General features: G+C 40.1%; 1 protein-coding gene across 1 annotated transcript; it reads left to right on the top strand.

Moving 5' to 3' along the window:
• Positions 1 to 216: 216 nt before the first annotated feature.
• RND3 (Rho family GTPase 3) lies at positions 217 to 18714 on the top strand. The gene is made up of 5 exons (XM_077830325.1): positions 217 to 505; positions 848 to 935; positions 11682 to 11791; positions 13504 to 13638; positions 16564 to 18714. Exons 1-5 carry the CDS (start codon positions 356 to 358, stop codon positions 16813 to 16815), a joined length of 735 nt encoding a protein of 244 aa, XP_077686451.1. The 5' UTR covers positions 217 to 355; the 3' UTR covers positions 16816 to 18714.
• Positions 18715 to 19718: the final 1004 nt, after the last annotated feature.

Here is a 19718-nt window from a genome sequence, read left to right as displayed (position 1 = left end):
TGGCCCGGCGGAGCGGCGCGGCGCTGCTCCCCTAGAGGGCGTGTGGTTTACAGGCGACGGAGGCAGCCCGCGCTCGCAAGCTCTCTGGGCTCCATAAAAGGGGAAGAGGCGGATCAGTTTCGCTCTCGTGGAGAGAGGACCGGATTGGAAGACGGGCCATATAAAGCCGGGTACGGAGGAGTGAGACAAAGCAGTCGCCTCGGAACTGGACCTGGGAGACGGGCTGTGCGGCAGGGATCATCTTGCGCGGGGCGCACGGAGCGCCAGGCTCAGACTTAGCCGGGTGTTTCGGTGGCTTTGTTTCTTTCGGGCAAACTCGCTATTTTTTGCTGCAAGAGAAAATAAGGCAACATCAATGAAGGAGAGAAGAGCGAGCCAGAAATTATCCAGCAAATCTATCATGGATCCTAACCAGAACGTGAAGTGTAAAATTGTGGTGGTTGGTGATAGCCAGTGTGGGAAAACAGCTCTTCTCCATGTCTTTGCTAAGGACTGCTTCCCAGAGGTATGTCGAACCCACTCACGCTCTGTCTCCTGGTCCCGAGATGGAGCAAAGCCCGTACAGCATCTATATTTAACCTCCACGGGTGTTTCTCTCCCGGGCAAAGTCTTTTACAATCGTGCAGCTGTATCTTTGCTTGTAAGCCAGCCGCTGTGATTTCACTAACTTACTCTGCAGTGCAGAAGGGAAATGATTACATGTGGGAGAAAGTGCGTTTCTGAACCCAGCTGTCTGTCTCTACAACTGGTTCTCAAATGCAATGAACGATGTCAGACAGGCTTACTGGTGTGTCTGTGGATTTTAAAGACAATAACGTTGTCCTTGTTTCTCTCTCTTTTTATTCAGAATTATGTCCCTACAGTATTTGAAAATTACACTGCCAGTTTTGAAATTGACACACAAAGAATAGAGCTGAGTCTGTGGGACACCTCTGGTAAGTGACCTGCATCATAGCAGATGCCTTGTGATTATTCTTGCATTCATGTCATACTTGTGACTCAGATCAGTCTTTTCATAATGAATATTAACAAGTGTTGCTAAATCTAAATATTTGCTCCTGTGTGACACAAATACTCATTGAGCTTTTACTCAATAATTCCTTCTTTCAAGCAGGAATTTCAACTGCTTTCTAGTTTAATAGTCACGGGTAACTGGAGAAGGCATTGTTTTAATTTGCCTCAGTTGTGTTTAGCCTCTTTCGCTCCCCCCCCACCCCCACCAAAAGTTCTTGTAGTAATTAGCCCAGCAGATGGGAGATTATTATTGCATATCATGAGCCTTTCATTTTAATATTTGTCATCACTGCTGTGAAAGTCTGCAGGGGTTCTCCTTGCGTAAAACGTGATTATACAAAAACAGCGAGTTTAATAGTCATGCCAATATCTGAGTGGGTTTGGGGTGTTTTGCTGAACTGTTCTTTATTCCTCCTCCCCCCCACCACCACTGTGGGCCCAAAACTGCACACAAATAGCTGTAACTTGGGCAAGGGGTGTCTGACTTCAATGGGACTACTTGGGTAAAGTTTCCTAGTGTGTAACCGTGTGCAGGGTTGGATTCTAAAGCCATCAGGGGGCTATGGGGTGAAGAAATAACCTGAGAGCAGGAACTCTGTGGTACTCCTGATGCCTGAAGGGAAGGAAGTACAGCCATATGTGTAATTATAGGGGGTACAAAGAGACCCATCCTAAACCCTTCCTCAACTTTTAGCTTGGGAGGTGGAGGACAACAGTGTATGGCCCCTCTTTCAAATTTTTGTTTAATTTCCCCACTACCCTACCAGGCACAAATGGCTTAGCACCTAGTCCATTCTTGACCCTCCACCACAATCCAGTTCTGCAGCCTGCAGAGAGAGGAAGCCCTTCCCACAGCTCGGCTGCACCGCTTTTCCTCCTCTTCTACTGCCGGGTGTGTTGTAAGCAGGGCCGTGAGTCTGTGGATCCCTTACCTGAGTCACAAGATGAGACCACAGGAATCAAAGAGTGGCCTCAACAGGGATTGGGGGGGGGGTGGGATGGAAGGGAGCTAAACAGAGCTTTTGGGGGACACAGACTTGTGGGGGGACAGGAAGTGTGGAAAGGACAAACCTCCTAGAGACAACAGAATACATGATATAGGAAAGGCTTCCTGATAGGCCAGAGAGCATTGGGCTAACAAGCCTCCTCAGAGAACATGGGAATGGACCAAAGGGGGGAGGTGAAAAGAGGATACGTGACTGGGTATGCCACCAGAGGGAACCAGAGAGCATCTCAGGAACTGACCTGGGAGAAATCGGAACCACTGGGCTGGAAAGGGAAGGAAAGGTGGAAATCAGGCACTGGGGAGACAGAGCTCTGACAGGAGGGGCAGATGGCTGAGAAGGGGAGGCAGGAGCTAGTTTTTTGTAGGGGGAGTGGCAGAAGAATCTCTTGAGGGTGGCAGGTGGAATGGGAGGGCACTGAACTCCAGAGCAGGGTAACAAAGGGATTGGGTAGAAATGCAGAAAGAGATCTCTCAGTGAGAGGAAGATAACTGAGTGGTAGAGAGCAACCAAAGGCGGGAAAGACAAGTGAATGTGGGAGTTGGCAACCAGCACCCAGTGGTACAGAGACAGTTGAATGTGGTAAACGGACAGACCACCTTGTGAGTGGAGGGGAACATGAGTCTTGAGCAGGAAACAGAGCAGCACACACCGGGCAGCAGAATCCAAGGAAACTGAATTAAATTGATCTTCCCATTGTATAGCCTGGGGAGCAAGTCCTCTGTCAGGAGTACTGCCTTGTGTGGCTTTAACAGAACCAGATGAAAAACAACATAGACAAGTCCTCTTCTGGCTTTGCAGTAATTTTAGGACTGAGGCTAGACTTTGCATGAGAGCATCAAGTGCCAAAGCAAGTGGCTGTTTGTGTTGTACATGAGGCTAAAATCGGGAAGGGAGTTCGGGGAAAGATAAATCATTTTCTTACAATTCAGCATTCAAGTGCAAAGCAGCAGCCTTTGTGGGATTCTTGATAGAATCTACTGTAAGACAGGAACTAAACATCCCCTACTGCCTTGGTGACCGACCCTAAGGAGCACATTATTGCTGTTCACATCAATGGAGTGTTTGCCTCCAGATGTGAATGGCAGCTGTATGTGGCAGACAGCTGCATCTGCTTCTAATTCTCTTTTTCTACAGAGGGATTCTCCCAGCCATTTACATTATGCAAGAAAAGGGAGGGGGGGATAAAAAGCTCCATTAATGAGAAGATCCTGTCTATGTTGTAATGGAAGGAGAATGAGCATGACAAGTAACACAGGATATAGTTTGACATGACTGGAAGGGCTATCTTAAGAGTCCTGGACCCTAGCATCTGTGCTCCCGGACTATCATCCTGTCTTGGTAACCCCTATTCCCCTTACAGGACACTAGGGGAGTAAAAGATAAGATATGTGTACACATGTGGTAATGTTAGATGAAGTCAGCTGATGCTCCTATATGGGCTCCTTTGTGTTCCAACTTTTGACAAAACATAGCGCTTGTCTATTTCCCTGGCTCTGGGAGGTGTTAGACCCAATGTTAACAAGCAGGATGTTGGAGATAAGCCCTAGCCAGTCATCAAGCGGTGGTAGAGAGAATATAATTCCTCCTCTCGGTTTTAAATATGGACACCAGAAAAGCAGTATTTAGGTTTGATTGTTTTCCCCCTTCGAACTGTTTCCCACTCCTGTTTCAGAAACACTGACTCAAATGCTTTGTGATGGATTCTATTTCAAAGGTTAACTGGCATGTTAACAGTTTCCCAGGGGTTCAGCTTCTCTGTATGCTGATGTCTATCTGAGGGACCTTGCATTCTCAAACTACCAGCCAAGTAGTTAGGTCTTACTTTAGATCAGTAACTTCCCAACATTTTAGGGCCTGCTGTATCAGTTTATCAGATGAAGATCTCAGCTGTACAGACCTCTCCCAAACCTCCTATTCACCTGTGCCCACCCTAATTTGCCATGGCCTCTTAAGTGCCATGGGAGAGACTGGAACTGAGAACAGCCCAAGATCCATTGCAAATTACAGCACCAAGAAGTGAAAGGAGCTAGTTAGAGTTGACATATTAAGGCAAAGGAGGGGAAGCTGGGAAGGACCATCACAAAAGTCCGAAGTGTCAGCAGAGGTTTGAGTATCTGTGATAGAGAACCACAGCATTAGACCAGTAAATCTGGGTTGAGGAAACTGAATAGGGCATACAACTCCTTTCTCAAATATTTTTTCTTGGTCTGATGCCTAGGCAAGTTCATAGTTTATGTAGATGGCCTGTCTTGCAGCTGGGCCTGATGAAGGCAGCTCCTCCTCCAAAATGGCAAGATGATCCTGATACTGGAAATTAAATTCATATAGAGGGTTTTTTTAATATTGGTAATTTTTTGATTTAAGATAATTGTTTTTATTCTGATTGGCTAGGTGTGATCTCTGATTTTTTGCTGCACTATTGCCTGGGAAAGCAAGTAGTTTCACAGCCCATGCTCAACAGTATTTTCAAAAAGCAAGATGGCTAACAATACAAACAAGTAAGGGTTACAAACTTTCAGAGTGTAATAAAACAGGTTTGAGTTTTCATCTTCATTGCTCATCCACAGCATAAGATAACCATTCATTGCACAAATAAACTCTACACAGTAGCTTTCTAAAGTCATAGAAAATCACCAGTGAGCAGATTTGTATTGAAACATAATCTTTATTTTTATTCATTAAAAAGTAGCCCATTCTTCACAGGTCAACTCCTTTGACCTACAAAGGTTTGAAATCAGTGTGGAAAAAATAGATCCGACATATTCATGTAATGAAAAATACATTTTGCAGTATTTTAAAAAGGGAAGAAGTAGTCTTACAGGAAGATATACCTGAAAATGCTTAAGAACTCCTACGCAATACACTATTTGGGTCCTGATCAGGGACCTAATATTTGCTTTAGTCAAATGTGCAGGATCACAGGGTCAATATGCTTGCAATTTAAAACTAAAATTGTCGCAGTGGTAAAGCTGAAAGATAAAACGAATACTTCGTTTTGTATAAAGCATTGCTGAATGATTGATTTAGTGGTTTGGGGGTTACAGGTAAAAAAGTCACATTCTGAAAACAGCCAGCTCCCATTGATTGTTAGAATAAATACTACTACAAACCTGGGCCACTCAATACAAAAATCACGCTACCAGACAAGAAGACTTCAAAAGATAAATTAACATTTTTGTCTATCTCAAGTCCTTGTTGGTTTGGTATTATTTTACAAATCTTTGCTCTGTTTCTATCTGTTGAATTAGAGTATAGGCCTAAACTCCCATTAAATTCAGTGGTGGCAGGACTGGGCCCACAGTGAAATTCAAGCTATGAAAATTATTTTATACCACTGGTATATTTTTGCAAATTATTATTGATTTTAGGTTTATATATTAAGAAAACATCTAGCATTCAGTGGATTAGAAAATCACATTACAACACACTGAGACAATAACTCACATTTAATGATGCCACTTGGAATACATTTATATATTTTACATAAAAAAGATGCCGTTTAGTTGACTTTGACGGCAATATACCCAAAACATTTCAATATGACTTTATCAGTCTCCACTATTAATTTTTAATTGTGTTAAACAGTCTTGTGTGTTTTCTTTAAACTACAGACAGCTTGCATCAAGATTCCAGGCTAACTGATTAATACCTCCAATTAATTGAAGTTGATGGAAGTCTTGCCATTGAGTTCTTCAGGAGACAGATATTGCCATTTCAAGGCCTAATTCTGCTCCCATTGAGGTGAATAGCAAACCTCCAGGCATGTATAAAGCAGAATCTCACAATCCTGCCTCAGGGTGGTATCAGACCCCAATGTTAACATGCACTGATTTTGGTTACATATAAAACTTCCCAATATATAATGTATGGTCTAGGACCACAATTACAAAACACCTGGCACCACATACTGGATGGTTGGAAACATTTTAAAGCCACGTGTAAATTTATTTGGAAAGTTTTTAATGAATTTCCAACATCAAAGTCTAAATATGGGGTTAGGACATTATATGTTTAATAACGTGGACGGCGTAGGAAGAAAGATTATCTAAAATATTTTCTAGTGCTGTCTAAACCTGTAAGTCTTTACAAGGATTAAAATTTTTCCTAACATAAAGGAAAATGCCTGTCAAAATGAGATTTAACTGGTATAGAACCACTAAGCCTTTTTTCAAATTAGTGCTATCTGGTTGCAATATCATTTCATTAGAAATTATTTCATTCTGTAGTGATATTGTATGATAGTCTCTAGCCAGTTAGGGTGTAATATGTTCATTTTGTTAAGCAGAATATTTCAGAGGAATATTCCATTTGGTGGCTGAAGAACCTTCACAATGTTATCTCATGGAAACTTCGATGAGTATCTACACGTCAGACTTCTTTCAGTTTATCATTCAGACATCAAACTTTAAATATATCCTGTTAGCAAGTTTTTGCCTTCTTACATTAAAATTACTTTTTTAAATTCAAATTTCTTATTTGTACAGCAAAAAGCTGTGAAGCAGTAAGAACATTTGGGGCTTTAAATATATGTCTGTCTTTCTCTCTCTCTGTCTAACTATAGACTGTAGGTCATTTCTGTAGCATACGTATGAAGGTTGAAATGTGGACTCTGTGCCGAATACTCTAATAAAATAATTCTCTACAGAACCAGAAATAGTACTGCAGTGCTGGGGATTAGCATATAATTAAATCCAGAAGGGCCTTAGAGCTTCAAACAAATTAGCTTTACTGTGATTTGCATGTGCACAGCGTGCTCAGTGTCTGTGTAGAAATGTAGCATTAATTACAAAGATCTTTCCACTGAACCGTTTTGCAAAATATATAAATTAGAGCTGCAACATATAAGAATTGCATTTAATAGAGAACCGACAAAAGCAGAAAGCACCATGGGGGTATTTCAGGGTTTGAAATCTTTGTCTTTCAGATCACTTACTATTTGGTCAAGTTTGGGCCTATACTCTTTAGTAATAGTTGAAAAAACACATAATTTCCACATAATTCGTTCATTTTTTAAAAAAAGAGTACTGTCAATAAATGGGAAATGGAGAAGATTTATAAGTTGTCAGGGAAAAGACCAGTAATTAAAGAATATTTTTTGTTTAGGGTGAAAGATTGCTAAATCCATAAATAAACTAAATTACTGTGAATGCTTGTAGTACTTTTTGCATTTGGAGATGATAAATCATTGAATTCTGCCACATAATAAATAAAATGGCCTTAATTTCCCCAAAATTGTTCACTGAAGCATTAAAAGAAGGATGCCAGCAAGAGAGATTCAATGAAGTGTGTAGTTCTTAGTTACCATCAGTTTTTTTGTCATTTTTAACACATGAAGTTAGTAACTAGACAGTTCAGGCAGTTGATACGGAATAATGCAATCCTTCACCTCTGGGTCACTGGTTATTTGACCAATCAAAAAAAAAAAGGCCACAAATTGTTAACATCTGATGGCTGTTTTCTGGTCTGTAAGAAATGGAATAATGCTAGTGTACCAGTGTCATGTATTCCAAACAACATGAAATGCCATCCTATGGACAGTCTCAGTAGAGCAGCCAACACTTGCATTGAGCAAGAACAATGAATTACCTAGAGTTGGTCCCTCCTAAGTAGTTCGGGTTAAGCCACATTGTTTAGGCATAGTGGCGAAGAGCTTTGTGTGCTCTGTGGATAAACAGAGGATTGCAGTTGCCGGTAACAGTTATCTGGCATCTTACACTATCGCTAGTACCCTGCTCCAGCAAAGCACTTAAGCACATGCATAATTCTATTGAAGTCATTGAAAGTACTCACTTGCTTAATTTTAATCATGTGCGTTGGTGCTTTTCTGGATCAAGGCCTAAATGAATTTTTAAAATTATAATGAATGTGAGTTTTGCTCAGTTAACTCTATATGAAACATAAGATCTTAAATAGGCAGTTATTAAAATATTTAGCCGATTCAGGCTTCCGCTATTTATGTAATCTACCAGATAGAACTAAGAAATAAAAAATGCTGTTGGGACCAGTCTCTGCCACAGAATAAAAGGAACGTTACTCTGTCCACCAGGTTTCGGATAAACTGTAGAATGGTTGAAATTAGCCCTGACAAAAATGTGGTCGTGATTGTCACCAATCTGCTCCAACAAAATAAAAATAAATAAATGTAGAGTTTTGACTGGAGTATGGCAGTTCTGTTTGTGAAGTCTCCTCCTCTTCTCTGGTCTTGGCATGGTTTCAGATTGGTACACTAACTTGAGAAAAAGATGGAACAGAGTGTTATTGAACTGCATTCAGAAGGTCTGCGTAGACTGGATTCACATTCCTAAGATTCTTTAGGTCCTGAGAATTTTATGTGGAATAAATGATGAAATATTACCTTGAATTGAGTCATGCAGTTAGGTTTTTTATTTGTGTAATCACAAAGATTTGGTGATTGCTGCTGAATGAAACCAGTAAATATATTTCTTCTGTTGAAGCATTCCACATGGTCAGTACTTTAAAATATTCCTATTAGTTTTACCACACACTCCCTCAGAGAAAAGAATGTGTCCAGTATATCTCGTTTACAACCAAACTGACAGATCATACTTAACTATCTTAGTGTTCAGCATTTTAACATGAGAGACTCAAAAGGAAACAACATAAAAAAACCAACATCTGGAGTTGGTATGGTGAGTGGAATCACAAAGCTGAATTTAGTAAGTGCATGCCTTTGTATGCATAAATGCATATTTATGCACATATATGGTATATGTTGTATCATTGAGGAGTAGTGACTGAGCAGTTAGGTATGTGTCTAAGAAATTAGTTTCTGGGTGAGGCTCTTTAAGATTTCTCTGTAGCTGGCAACTTTTATCGTTCCAGATATTAATGATCTTAAAGACAAAGGGCTAATCCTGCTCTTACTTGTCTGAGCTGTGCTGAGGGGGAGGAAAGGTGGGAGCCATGAAGTGGTTCACACAACTAACTAGCGAGCACAGAGCAGGATAGCTGGGGGTGGAGTTTGTGATCTACAAAACAGTATAGGTCTCCTGTTAGCATCCGTGACGTACCCCAGAATATCTGCCAAGGACTGCGAGCACGGCCATGCAACCTATCTGGCCGATCATTCCCTTGAGGCTCTGGAGTGCTGGCAGATTTAACAGCAGGAACAGGTATTGGCGGGGAAGATGCCCCCATCGCAATACCCCTTCACAACATAGAACAGGATTTGTAAGAAAAGAATGTATTTTATTGATACACATGAAGCATAATACGTACATTGGAGTGAACTCTTCCCTTTAATTTCAGTTGAGTTTCACCATGGATGAATTAGTGCTAATATGTCTTATGTAGAAAGCTAAAAGCATTTGCTCTGCATTGGGGGGGGGCATATGATTGTTTCCTTCTTTGGGATACTTATCCACATGATTTACTCTGGATTTTTCCTTTTTGAAAGGCCAGCTAAGGTGAAGTACTAGTCCCGTACATACAATGTCAGGTCTTCTGATGGAATAATAGATCTAGAACTCAGCGTCCGTGTGATTGAGAGCCCACTGATATCAAAACATTACGCAAAGGGGGTTAAATAAGCAACTATTGAAACTATTTTGTAGGACACAGAAATCTAGAGGCAAAATATGGGCCTTGTGCATTCCAGAAAGAGGTCAAATTGAGCTCTCCTTTACACCAGAGTAAATACAGCAATTCAGCTGAAGCCAATGTAATTTTTCCAGATTTATATTGGTATAATTGAGAGCAGGACGTGACCCAGTATTTTGAATGTTTACTTTGTCAGGCCTATACTATATCTGATATTTTTCCTCTAGTGTTTTGTTTAATGTTGAAGAGTGCTAAAAGTTTTTTTTTTTTTTTGAAGAGCAACATTCTGAAGCTATGAATATTCATTCATTCATTGTGGGATTGACATTGTTTACAATTCTTGTGGGGGAATTTTTAGGGGGGAAGCCCAGTTTCGTCAAACTACCTTCTTCTACCAACTTGGGTAATGCTTCATTGCCCATATGTTGCTCCCAATTTCAAAAACAAAATTCCTAGAATTCTTGCAGTTCCCTTCTGGCATAAGCTGTCCAGCTGGAGTGCACTGTGATGTGCGCTCACTGTTTCTCTTACTTCCTTGTGTAACAGCATGAACTGTTTGTCTTTCAGGGAGAAACTTACAGAAGTTTTCTCTTTTGGTTAATCATGATTGTTTTTCAGCCTTTGAGATAACTTACAGTCAATTAGCTGTGGATAGTTTGAAGAAAATAAGGGATCTAATTAGCTGATGAATCATAGAACACATTTAAAAAAGTTACGCTATTGTCTCATAAAAATGTGATATGCCATCTTTTTAGGTCCATGGAATAGAGAAATACAGAAACTTACTTGTTTTATGTCATAGCTTTTCTTAAGCTATAGGTATACCTTTCTTAAATCAAGCCCCCAATTCAGTCCATGGGACCACTCATGTGCATAAGAACCCTGCTGAATCAGAGCCTTAATAAATGGAATTTTTACAGGTCTCAGGTCAAATTCTCTGCTAATGAAGATAGATGAAACTCCTTTGAAGTCAATGGATATGCACCTATTTACACTAGCAGAGAATTTGGCCCATAATCACCTATCTCAGAATCCTTTAGTCAATACCTATTATGGTCACATTCCTACAGAGATTTATGCTCATGCTTAACTTTACACACTGAGTAATCTCAGTGAAACCAATGGTGCTACTCACAGTGTGTAAAGCTAACCCCATGTATAAGTCTTTGCAGGGTTGGGCCTATGTTTATACCACATACGTTTACTGGAGTAACTTCTGTACAGTATCCTAAGGCTTTCCTTCTTTGAGCAAACACCATTTTATTCTAGTCTTGACCATTGAAGACACCTTTAAAATATGCGATGGTGGGCCATCCTGCTGTCGCTGAGAGGCCTATGTGCTAACATAAGGGGATTCCTTCCAACTAGGCTTCTGAAAAACATTAAAATCTCCCAGCATTCACCCAAGACTCATTGACTATACTGCTTTAGAGAAAGTTTAGTCCAGCTTCTGGAGGGGGCCAGAAGTAGAGTACAAAGTGTGTGTGGAAAGAGCCTTCTTTCTTGACAATACCAGCTGATTTTTGCCAGCTCCAGGGATTCAGTCAGTTCTGATAAACAGTGGAGAGACATCCAAACTTTTAGAATTGGTGTAAGAAATGGAAAAGACCAGGTCACCCAGTCCAGCAATGGGTAATGGCTCCCACACTTTCTGATTTTCTATAGAGTCATAAAAGAAAGATACACAAAAGGCCCATTAGGTCACACAAGCCTTTGGTGGGGTCATACCCAAACCAAAGGTCTCACTTTTCTGAGACATGCCTGTCACCAGCTCCATGTTCTATCCCATATCTGATTTCACTCTTTGGGCTGTCAGGGAGTGTCACAGCTGCTTTCAAGCTTGCAAAGGAAGTTTAATCACTGGGTTGCTAACCTGATTAACTACCTAAGGAAGAAATCCCCCTTATTTAGGGCTAGGCCTAAGAAGGAATTGGAGCATGGAGAAGTAAGCACCAAAAATAACCTTGGAAATGTAGTATGTTTTGGAAGAAGGATAGTGACATGCCATTCAAGAGCTTTACTGTAAACCTTCTGAATAAGTTTGCATGACTGCAGAATAAAGGGAATATTAAGCAATAAACATTTCTTTTTTCTGGACAGGGTCTCCTTATTATGACAATGTCCGCCCGCTTTCCTATCCAGATTCCGATGCTGTCTTGATTTGTTTTGACATCAGTCGGCCAGAAACCCTTGACAGTGTGCTAAAAAAGGCAAGTGTATGAGAATATTTTTTTAATTCAAAACTATTTATAAATCGAATCTATTTTTAAAACTCTGTAATGTAGCATTATTTCCAATCGTATAATCTTCAGCATTTGATTGTTTCACTAAAATAACCCCATAACTGCACTTTGCGGAGCTAGAATTTTAGTCCATCATTTGAGAAGACTGAAAAATACTCAGAAGCAGAGGCATTAGGAGATCGGAATTAAGTAGAATATTCACTCCCAAAAGCCCTTTGCAAGTATTTTAGTGGCACATAATGTGAAAAGAAGGAGTGGAGCCATGAAGAAGCTGCCTTTCAAGGCATGCTCCTCTAGCAAAGGGGATTAAAGACACTCTAGCAATTTGCATTGGCACAGTTAATACTGGTCTGCCCGACATTAAGACCTCCACCATAGCCTTTACTCCACGTTATAGGGGTGGTGATATGCAGTCAGTGGAAGAGCCAGTGACAACATGACTCCTGAGGAAGGGGACTCAAAGCAATGTGGAAGGCCTTGCTTTCAGATGCTCCATGATCTGCAGGATTAGTGCATGATTTCTCCGCAAAACTAAAGCTCAGCTATGTTTGAAGGCCAGGCACCTGCTCCTTCGTGACTTCTCAGACCTCTCACCTTTCTTGGTGCAGCGTGAATCAAAAATTCTGCAATGTTAACTTCAGAGTTTACTGACTACCTTGTCCGCTAATACAGTTTTTTCCATGGAGATTAGGAGTTGGGCCATTTTTGTTTTTCCTCCTTTAGAATGGATTTGAAAGTAATATAACACATTTTCTTGTCTGAGCATCACCATCACTGACAATGTCAACAAAAGTGTGAGAACAGGTTGGGTTTTTTGTTAACGTGTCTTCCTGTCTGGTTCTTCGTATACTGAACACACAATATTTTAGATCCTGAATAAACAGTGGGTACTGTGTTTTCACTGGTTTACAAAAGTGTGGTAGATTTTTTTTTTTTCCAATATACATGTAAAAATTAAAATGTTCCCCATCAAATGTTAATGATTCTAAGATTTGTCAGATTTAGGCTGAAGAGACTTGAAAAAACACCATTATGAGTTTATGTCCATGATCACGTGCAGTATTTTCACAAGATATACAGTACACTATTGTGTATTCAGGATTAAGCATATTATTTGATCAACACAAATGGATTCTCCACAGATTAAACACATTTTTACAGCACTCAAATGAAGCCATGAGCCAATATATATGATTATCTTTAATATGTTTTATATTTGTCTGAGACCTGCTTGTAATTTGTCATTTGAGGAACTGTTTGAACTAGCTAATGGCAACACCCTTTGCTATTTCTACTGCAATGTGGGTAAAACCAGTGAATCATAGGATGAGAGAATGAGATTGTACATTTACTGATTTTAGGCGGGATCAGGGCATGACTGACAATCCTGACGTAAATGGACATTTCAATTGAAGTCAGCAGGACTAGTGGATGGGTAGGGGTTGCAAGATCTGCCCTAACTTGGAAACTGCTAGTTCATATGCTCTCAAATCCTCAAAGTCAACTTGTAGCATGGTTACAAATTAAACAGGTACCAATGTAATGTATTTATGTTAAAAATGCTTCCTGTGAGTGTTGCCAAACTCTAATCCTGTTTCCATTGCCTCTTTTCACTAGCATGCTTTAATTAATCTAAATAATGTATTGCATTACTATCGTAACAAAATAATATTTTACAGTGGAAAGGTGAAATTCAGGAATTTTGTCCTAACACCAAAATGCTTCTGGTGGGTTGCAAGTCTGATCTGCGCACAGATGTGAGCACATTAGTGGAGCTTTCCAATCACAGGCAGACACCAGTATCATATGATCAGGTATGTGTCATATCTCATTCTTTCCACTCGTTACTTGGTGGTGGTGGGAAATACGCAGTTCGGTAACGTTGCATTCACTTTTAAGAGAAACTGCCCTCCTTCTGCACTGAGCTTATTTACACTAAAATAGTTAGATGCTGTTTACCTAATGATCTCCACAAGTGAGTCTGAAAACACCAGAGGCTGTGTATTCTGTGCCTGCAGAATTCACATGTTCCTGCAGACTTGTGTCCCAGAAATATAAGCTCTCACATAAATGTTTCTAGCTCTAAGGGTTGCAGAGAAAACCTTTAAAAAGTGAACTGAATGTAAACTAATGTAGTCATTTTTCTGAGTCTCTAGGCAGCCTGATGCAGCACTCTGTTAACACATACTAGGTAACTTTTAGTCTAGACCAGCAGGGTCTACACAGGCCACTTAATGTGCAACACATTGTGCTTTAGAGTTCACACACCTCTCGTGTGCATTGCCGCTCACGTGGAAAAAGACAGTTAACTACAGGCAACACAGTGCAATCGGGGCATCAACCTGATCTTTAAATTTGAGTGCCCAAATTAGGAATCAAGGTGTCTCCGATGCTAACTTTGCCAATGTCTGTTGTATATGCAAAGCTGAGTTTTGGTGAACCCCAACATTACAGCAGATTTAGTGGTAGGTTTAAGTCCTTAAGTAAATTGTTCCATAGATAGTGAAATGACGGCTCATTTTGCACCCAGTACTGTACTGTCAGTGTAGCAAACCTATAACAGGGCACCAAGGTGCTGTGATATAAAAAAGCACCTTGAAGTTTCCTCATCTCACCACTCCAACACATTTTCTTTGCTTTATGAATTTTAAAAGTGCGTTGACGTTTAACAAACTTTAAAATGTAAAACAGAAGTGTGGCAGAAACTGTTCAATTATCACAACAGAAATACTCCGTTTTTCTTTATTTAGAACATTTTGTGTTTAAAATGATCAGAGAAACAGTCTGTTGCAAATTTTGGCCAAGATTCTTTTCTCATCTGTGTGGTGCATATGCATTCTTGATGCCAAAGTTCTGCCCTTCCAACATGCTTGGACTCCAAAGTGTGTCCTGAGGATGCAATATCAGAACTGAGATCAGCAGCATGAATCTAAGAACCCAGACAGAGTCCAGTAGAGCTGTCATGTATTTGTTACAGTATAACTGGGGTATGCAACACAGTTGTACATGGGGTATTAGGAAACACTTGTATGATCCATGTAGTTTATCATTATTATTCTGAACTAAATTTTAATTCTCTCTTTGCTGAGGGTGTTTTCCCTGTTGACAGTGCTTTTAATACATCGCTGAAAGAGAATTTATTTTAGAGTGTGGTGCGTTCTTCAGCCATACTGCCTCTGATTGAATAGCCATTTACATGAGGAAAATGCATGCCTGTTGCTCAGTAACTGAGGACTTACAAAAGACTGTAAATAAAGCATTATAATGGAATAGTGTCAGCTTGTTCAAATGATAGTTAAGCACAGCGTGTTTGGTAATGGAATATGCGGGCTTTCCACTCTAGTTCATTGATTTGAATCCAGCCTACATTGACAGACTAAATGTTGATACCATCTGATCGTTGTGTGATAGGTTACCTGAAAGGGTTGGGAGTGGGGGCCAATTTGCTAGTGGAACATTGTGTGTGCACATCACAAAAGCTGCCACCACCTCAAATGACTTTAAGTTGGCAGTTTTAGAGGAGAGATTAGAGACTGAGTGGCTTTCTCCAGTTTAGAAGTGACCTCTCCAGGATAGAGGCACATTGATGTGGACACAGTGGGAAAAATGAGAACAGACACATGCCTGGAATTAAGTGGCAGGCACAACATACAGGGAAGGTGTGCTACTCTCCCGTGGCTCATACTCTCCTATGCCAGACATGTAATTGGTTCCAGTGCAGGGGTTACAGGACTCCTTACCATAAAATGCAGGGTAGACTCTTCTCAGCCTACCACCCAGGACTCGGTTCTCTGAGTCCTAGCACCCTCCCCACTGCGAGGGAAACGGAGGGTGCAGCAGGGTGGGGACCTCAGCCCATGAGTGACACATGGTCTCACCCTATCACATGATCCTAAGGCCTACCATCAAATTCCCAGGTCTTTTACCTCTGGGAACCGTTCATTTTATTCTCTTCACCACACTGGAACTGGCTGCAAGTTGTCACAAATAAACAATTCCACCCCAGTACCTCAGTTTGGTACTAAGCATGTCCCTACTTAACTCACTGCTGGGAGAGAGCCAAGAGAGGCTCCAAGTGGCCCCTGCACCGGCTTAAATCCTTGGAGCAGGGGAATGCTGGCCAATCAGCATCCCTCTCTTCAGCTGATCAATGGGTTCTAGAGATTCCAAGGGGGAGGTGATACATCTTGGCCCTTGGTTAGTGTCTTCCTCCCTTACTGCTGGGATTGTCCCCCTTTCACTGCTGGCCCCATCAAGTTCCCCCACGCGGTGATGCAGGTGGGTATCATTTGACAGGGCTGTAAGGAGGAGCTGCTGCACAACAGATACCTATTCTGTACAGAGTTAAGGATTTGATTTTTCAGGCAGTCAGTCCAGTACCTTTCAGGATGAATACAAAAGTCTCCCAAACGAAAAAGCTCAAATTTTCTGAATAGGAAAAAAATCTTTTTCAGGGATAGACAGGCCATTGTCCTTATCATGTACAGCTTTCAAATTATGAGTATTTCCTCACAGGAAACAATTCTTAGATATTTGTAGAATACGTTTTGAGTGCATATCCCTATCTGTATTTTGCAAAAAACCCAATGAGTTGCTGTGTGTCACTTTGCTGTCTTAGATTTGGTTTTCACACAATAATATGTATGCAAACAGAACTGAAGAATAACCGTATGGTTTACTTTGGCTTTGTACAAAACCTCCCTATTGATTGCGGTTCCTTTTTCTTTTCCCCCCCTCAGGGTGCAAATATGGCCAAACAGATTGGAGCAGCCACTTACATTGAATGCTCAGCCTTACAGTCAGAAAACAGTGTAAGAGACATTTTTCATGTTGCCACGTTGGCATGTGTAAACAAAACAAACAAAAATGTTAAGCGGAACAAATCACAGAGGGCAACAAAGCGAATTTCACACATGCCTGGCAGGCCAGAACTATCTACAGTTGCTACAGATTTGCGAAAGGACAAAGCGAAGAGCTGCACAGTGATGTGAAGGATCTAGGTTTCCTTAGGAAGAAGGAAGAGACAATGTGTTCAGGAAAGGTGAAGACTCAATGAAGTGCACAGCCAAAGTGGTATATCATGTGTGGGCTTAAGTCAATACTTTAAAGGATACTCTTCACCTTTTGTGTGAGATTGTATTTAGGGATTCAGCATGTAGACTAAGCAGTGGGAAGAGATGGATCTGAATGAGATGGCTGTCAAAAATGTTACATGGAAGAAATGCCAAAAAAGGAAAATATTTGAATGTGCTAGAGAAGAGGAGGAAAAGTAGCACCTCAGAGAAAGATGTCCTGGACAGTGCTTGTTTGTTTTCTTAAAGATCTGTTTCTGAATACCTACTTTGATTTAATTAAAATAATATTTTAATGTTCCTTTTTAAAATTAAATTAAGATGTTAATAACACATCCTCATCATTGGGGCCCTAGCCCCATGACCTTACAGTTAGTTTTTCTGCAGGATATGATCTAATTTCCTTGTAGCTCATCATTAAAATGGAAATTATATCCAGACCCATGGGTCATCCGGAGGAAAACATTGTATATGAAAAGCTTGGAAATTATGCCTTCCTGAGATGGCTACACAAGCTAAATTGGAATATGATAATGATGATAACCTTTTGAGACTTCCCAGTATTATAAGTGCCCTAGCACAACAACAATTAGATCAAGTAGAAAAAAATTACCTGCTTGTTACGAACTTTCAAAACATTGACTATTTCTGTCCATCATTGTGATTGTACTTAAAAGGTAATGCTCTTAAACTTTATCGTTTTACATCTTCTATGTAAAGATATGATGTACTGTATGGATATGTCATTGTAGGTTGAATTGCAAAATCAGATGAAAGGTGCTATCAGTTATGATTACAAATGATCCTCAGTTTAAAACCTAATTCTTACAGCCTTAATGCCCAATCCTATTTAGGTGCTGAGAATCCTCAGCTCCTAGTCCTCAGGAGTGGAGGTGCTGAGTTTTTCCCAGGCCCTATGGCTGTGTAATGAAGAAGTGATATTCTGTGGTACGGTTTTTTTGCAACTATGTTTAAACAAAAATAACAGTACACACATGAGCCAACATAGCCAAGTTATCTTGTATATGATACATTCTAACAGGGCTGCATTTGGTGACAGTCTCTTATTATGGATTTCATTTTCTTATAATGAGTGCTGTAAGGAAATAGGACCTTAAGGAGCCCCCAGTGGAAACTGGATACTATTTTAATCCTAAAGGACTAATATGTGCATATCCAGACAGTGGTCATTAAACATTACTTCAGTGAACCGGATTCAGTCAACTTCTTTTTCACTTGCTGATTACTATAGTTACATGAAATAAATCAATCAGCCTTTAAAATAGGTTGCAGATGTTTACTGACGAATTACTGTCATGGCTTCTTTTTAAAAGGATACGCTAAGCTCTGACTAGTGTTGCTCTAGCTTGTTGAAAACAAGCATTCTTTTCCAGTGATAATGCTTCATTTTTGAAGGATTAAAGTGGTGTTTGCTTTAAGTTGTGGCAGGATAGAGGATGATGGTAATTAAAACACTCAGTTCTACGTGCTACCAGCACTTTGCTTTGTTTCTGCAAAAAAGAAAAAAAAATACCATTCCAGTCATTTCTCACAAAAAAACCCCAGACATTTTACCACCGTAATATGCTTTTGACTGATGCAACAATATGCTTAGGGCAGTATTACAAAATAGCTGGCAAGTGCTTTCTGTATTTAAGTATTGTAAAAAGAAAATAAGTTATAACTGTTATAAAACAGGACATTCATTACTTCTCTTTTTTTTTAATGTTGAAGTCACTTTGTATGTTTGATTAATGTTTCTGCAGTATTTATTAAAATATCTTTTTTTCTTTGAATAAAAAATAAATAACTAACCAAGTCTTAGTGTAAATGACCTGTGTGGCCAGTTCACTGTAATTTGTGTTTGTTTTCCTGACATTACTATACTGAATAGTATGCTGTGTACATCTTGGAGGTTTTATGCAGTCTGAATGAAATTGTGACCTATGCTTGTTGCCTCTCATTTAAGTTATGCCATTTTGGTATGCTGCCATTTAAAATTGGGTCAATTGTCTGAATCACATTTCCAAAAAGTTACAGGGAGATAGCAGGGAGTAGAAGGGGAGTAAACTGGTGCAAATAAGTGAAATATATTCTCCTTTTTGTTCTTTCAAAAATTGAATGCCTGTTAAAGAAGCTTCCAAACATTCAAGGTTTGTCTACAGTATAAAAAAGAAAGTTGTGTTTCTAACTCAGTTTAGATACCTGCATTAGCTGACTTGGATTAAAATATCCAAGAAGACATGGCAGCTTGCTTTTAATTTGGGTTACCAGCTGGAGTTCAACCCCAGGTTTCTCTGTTGGCTTTAAATTGAGCTGATATCCTGAGTTTAAAACAGAATACCAACATATTTTGCACTGTAGATATAGCCTTAGACTGCTGTAACTTGTGAGCCTGCACTTTCTGCAGAATTTCCTATTTTCCACTGACCTTGGCAGCAATAGGTGGGTTAATATTTTGATTGTGATGAAACATTCTTCACTGATTGCTCTGTATTAAGTAAAACCAGACTTTTCTTTAGCATTAGGCAGGCATGTCTTCTCTCATCACTATATGACATATTTATAGTGGCCTCTGAAGGAAAAACTCCCACTCCACAAGGGAAGGTTGAGTTTCCAAGCTTCCTCTTAAAATATTTCAGGATAATGGTGGAACAGTCAGACTGAACTCCTGACTCCATTCAAGTCAATGGGAGTTTTGTTACTGACTTCAGTGGGGTCAGGATTTCACTCTGAATGAATTCTTCAAACTACCCCCTCTTGAGGAGCAGCAATTGCTTGAAAGGCAGACTCCATTTCAAATAGTCACGTTTGTCTCTCTT

The sequence above is a fragment of the Eretmochelys imbricata genome, chromosome 11 (genome assembly GCF_965152235.1).
Source record: "Eretmochelys imbricata isolate rEreImb1 chromosome 11, rEreImb1.hap1, whole genome shotgun sequence".
In the NCBI taxonomy this organism is placed as follows: Eukaryota; Metazoa; Chordata; order Testudines; family Cheloniidae; genus Eretmochelys; species Eretmochelys imbricata.
The sequence above is the reverse complement of the archived record's forward strand: the minus strand, read 5'-3'. Positions and strand labels throughout refer to the sequence as shown.

What these genes read in the sequence shown, in the direction of transcription:
- RND3 (XM_077830325.1), top strand. Translation starts at nt 356, where the DNA reads ATGAAGGAGAGAAGAGCGAGCCAGAAATTATCCAGCAAATCTATCATG. An exon ending in TTGACAGTGTGCTAAAAAAG is followed by an intron (nt 11,792 to 13,503) that starts GCAAGTGTATGA and finishes AATATTTTACAG; the next exon opens with TGGAAAGGTGAAATTCAGGA. An exon ending in CACCAGTATCATATGATCAG is followed by an intron (nt 13,639 to 16,563) that starts GTATGTGTCATA and finishes TCCCCCCCTCAG; the next exon opens with GGTGCAAATATGGCCAAACA.